General features: G+C 35.2%; 2 protein-coding genes across 3 annotated transcripts in view; one reads left to right on the top strand and one right to left on the bottom strand.

Moving 5' to 3' along the window:
- Positions 1 to 2,047, bottom strand: part of LOC103520265 (serine/threonine-protein kinase ULK3-like) — a 12,991-nt gene extending 10,944 nt beyond the window's left edge. For both annotated transcript variants that reach the window (XM_026831455.1, XM_026831458.1), the window contains exon 1: positions 2,001 to 2,047. The gene's annotated coding sequence lies outside the window, so the exon portion shown is untranslated. The remainder of the gene's footprint in view (positions 1 to 2,000) is intronic.
- A 547-nt stretch (positions 2,048 to 2,594) lies between these two features.
- LOC103520263 (malignant T-cell-amplified sequence 1 homolog) lies at positions 2,595 to 3,368 on the top strand (the record flags this gene model as incomplete). Its single annotated transcript, XM_008485355.2, is given in 1 exon segment — positions 2,595 to 3,368. A coding segment is annotated over 1 exon segment (76 nt), but the record flags the coding sequence as incomplete, so codon positions are not given.
- Positions 3,369 to 3,885: the final 517 nt, after the last annotated feature.

Below are 3,885 nucleotides of genomic sequence, written 5' to 3'. Positions count from 1 at the left end.
TGTTTTTTACATTTTATATTTTTACACTTTTTTTCTAGGATGTACCGTAATCCCGTACCGTAAGGATTTTTCGAACATGGCGGCCAAAAAAGAGGTTTTCTCATAATATCTCTTTTCAGCTAATTTTTTTCTAATAACACTAGATTGAAAAGTTGTTTGTTTTTTTCTTTCCTACATTTCATACTTTTACACTTTTTCTCTAGGATGTACTGTAATCCCGTAACGGTCGATCCTGTTTCAAAATGGCGGCTAAAAAAAGGGGTTTTTTGAGAATATCTCGTTTTCGGTAATTTTTTTCTAATAATAATGAATTAGAAAGTTGTTTGTGTTTCTATTTCCTACATTTTTTACATTTACATTTTTTCTCTAGGATGTACCGTAATCCCGTACCGTAATTATTTTTCCAATATGGTGGCTAAAAAGAGCTTTTGTCACAATATCTCGTCTCCGGTAATTTTTTTCGAGAAACAATGAATTAAAAAGTTGTTTGTATCTTTATTTCCTACATTTTGCACATTTACATTTTTCTTCTAGGATGTACCGTAATCCTGTAGAAAATAAAAAGACAAACAACTTTCTAATTTATTATTATTAGAAAATTTTTATCGGAAACGAGATATTCTCAAAAAACCCCTTTCCTTGGCCGCCATTTTGAAAAAAAGGCCGCCATTTTGTTCGTATACATGGTTTTCGGTGTCACCCCTTCCTAAAAGTTTTATATGGTCCAAATAAAGGTCCATGCCAAATTTGGTGCTTTCCTGACGAAATGCAGCTTTTTTGACGTTAGGCCACCGACTAATATTGTTAGAAACGCACTTTTTGCAAACTCCGCGGTTAGTGAGCTCAAACTCTCGAGTTTCGTCTTGTCAGAAACCGGGCCTATTTGACGAAATATTGGAGAAAAAATCTTGGATTTTAGTATTTAATCCACGGACATTTTGGTATAGAACGGCTAATTCGGAGGTACCACGAGGTTTAAGATTTCTATTAATACTTGGTTTACAAAGGATCAAATTATTCAAGTTTAAACCGGGCCTAACTATCCAGATATCAACCAAATTGTTACAGTTGTGTCCTTGGAAAATATCGGTATATCCTCAGAGTAAGAATAACATAGAGGGAGCGTTTGGGACCAAAAAGCGGCAAAATACCACCAAGCGTTGCACCAATCTTAACCAAAGGTTTCATGTCACATCCTTGTCACATTTGACAGCTCTCTAGGTCTTACCGTTCTTGAGATATTTTGTTTACAGACAGACAGACACACAGACCAATGGCTGAAACTTTGGATTTAGGCTCTAGGGACCTCAAAACGTATTTTGACACTAAAAACTGACCATCAAAAATTTGACCCAATTACATTACTTTCCTTCCTATAGGCTATGGGATAAGGAAAGTAAAAAAGGTAGATACCTACTAGGTTCCTAGGTAGGTAATTAGGTTAAAAAAAAAAAAAAAAAAAAAAAATGAAAAGAAAATGTAATATCTCATAGTACAAGGAATCCTCTCAGCTATGATCTCATAAAGATTTTTTTTTCCTGCCATTAAAGCCTTAAAAAAAAAAAATAATAATAAAGATAACACCAATACTCCTTTAAATCACCTTATACCAGCCACTCAGACCGTCTAACAGACTACAGTCTCACAGTAGGTCTGGAGATTTTTCTGCCATAATTACACAGTCAGACTGTCTGACAGACCCAGGTCTATGAGTTCACAGTCTGTTCAACAGAGAGTGAGCTACAGGCATTACAGAAGCTTTCGTCTTTACTTTGTACCTACCTATTTACCTAAACCTAGCCTTTATGTTTACCTAGGTACCTACCTATAGAACTGGGTAGATTCCAGTTTCACTTAAATGTTCAAACTTCTATAGGTATAATAATTGAAGATAGGTAGGTATCTAGGTACTTGCTTTAGGAGCATTCTAATTCTAAGTAAAAATTGCTACAAAGAGCTGTCAAATGAGCAGTAACCAGTACTATTATAATGACACTTACATCAGTTAGAGCTTTATAAACTGTTGAAAAACTGCCACTTCCTATGCCGAGAGTTTCCGAACGAAAACCCGAATATCATCGACTCGCTCGCCTACTCGACTCTCGAGTGAGAAATCGGCACGGTGTAATTTCAAGGAATAAATATTCAACTCGATTAATTTCCACTCGAGTTACAACTCGAGTTGGAAAATAATCGAGTAGAAAATAATCGAGTTGAAAAATCTCACTCGAGTCCCATCACTACTGAATTTTGAACCCTTTTAATTTTAACAGTTTCGCTGAAATGCACTGGTTTTTATCAGGGCACATTTTTGCACTTTTACATATGCTGAATTTTGAACCCTTTTAATTTTAACAGTTTCGCTGAAATGCACTGGTTTTTATCAGGGCACACCACTTCCTATTTTATGCTGAATTTTGAACCCTTTTAATTTTAACAGTTTCGCTGAAATGCACTGGTTTTTATCAGGGCACATTTTTGATTTTTGATTTTTTGCACTTTTACATATGCCACATACCACATACCTTTACCTAGGTAGTAGGTAGGTAGGTATTTTTTGCACTCAGAGCTCAGAGCAGTCAGCAGTCCGCAGTAGTGAACAAGGGTATTGGTGTTGAAAATTTCCATTACCTGAATGATGGACTTTGGAACATGAAGAACATAAAATGATAAGTGTATGGATTATTGTGATGGTGAAAAACTGATGTGTTTTTGTAAGAGTTTGAAAAATCATGAATGGAATGGATGTGTCATCTATCAAGCGGACTTGAGAAGGAAGAGTACCTTCTATAGCCATACCTTCCATTCCTTCAAGTTATGTGTTTTGAAAACCTTACCCATCCATCCATCTCTCATTTTTATTTTCAACCAAGTACATTTATTGAATTAAGCAGCTGTAATCACTTCTGTATACAACTATACTTACTAATCTATGGGTGATTTGTAGGAATTATTTATCATTAACTTTAAAAGTGCAGAATACTCCATGTGCCAAATAAAATATCGAAGTAAAATCTCAAGGTACTTAATAATAGAATAGAATAGAACATACCTTCTTAATACTTCTGATTTCATCTAGTAGATAATTACCCACTTTTTTAAAGATGGGGATTTAAAGTAAATGCATACCTACCATTAAAAAGAATAGATTTATGGATATGTCCAGAAAATCCAACATAGAGTTCACTTAAATAATACTTGGAACTGTAGTCCTGGGTCTTCAAAGACATCCCCACTTGTTACTACCTCGATTTTAGGCTCATAGCCTACTTTACTCTTTTGTTTCTGTGTCCTTTCTTTTTGTTATTTAAATTATAAACAAAACCTTACATTAAATTAAATATTTGTTACAGTTTGTATCAAAAATATTTTAACATGTTTCTCTTTATTGGTTATGCTAAGTATCTGGTCTGCCAGCCTAGCTGGCTTGGAGGCGAGAGGCGGGAATCGAACTCGCCTATTCGTTTTTGGAAAGGCTGGCTTTCTCCTGCTTTTGTTTTACAAATTTACACAAAATAATTGTCCGAGTTTTATAAAATTAAACACCTTAAGAGCCAGCCTAGCTTGGTTGGTAGCGCGTCTGTCTTGTAAGCGCTAGGTCGCGGGTTTTATTCCCGCCCGGGGCCGATTTTATGCTAAACAGATAAAGTTCGTCCTCGGAGAGGGTGGCTTTCTCCTATCTTCCTTCTCTAAGATCACCTATTTACCACCAAACCGACCTCACAGAAATTCTACATCTGAGGCCATATGACCTCTTAACCACCGGAAAAACCTAACGGGATAATAAGAGAGAACAAATGTTTCACTATGTAATATTCACTTAATATATTAAACTTGGATAGAATGTGTAAAATAAATAATGAATACATAAATAGAAAAAAAAAA

This window comes from Diaphorina citri, unplaced genomic scaffold (assembly GCF_000475195.1).
Source record: "Diaphorina citri unplaced genomic scaffold, Diaci psyllid genome assembly version 1.1 scaffold3383, whole genome shotgun sequence".
Lineage (NCBI taxonomy): Eukaryota > Metazoa > Arthropoda > Insecta > Hemiptera > Psyllidae > Diaphorina > Diaphorina citri.
The sequence above is the reverse complement of the archived record's forward strand: the minus strand, read 5'-3'. Positions and strand labels throughout refer to the sequence as shown.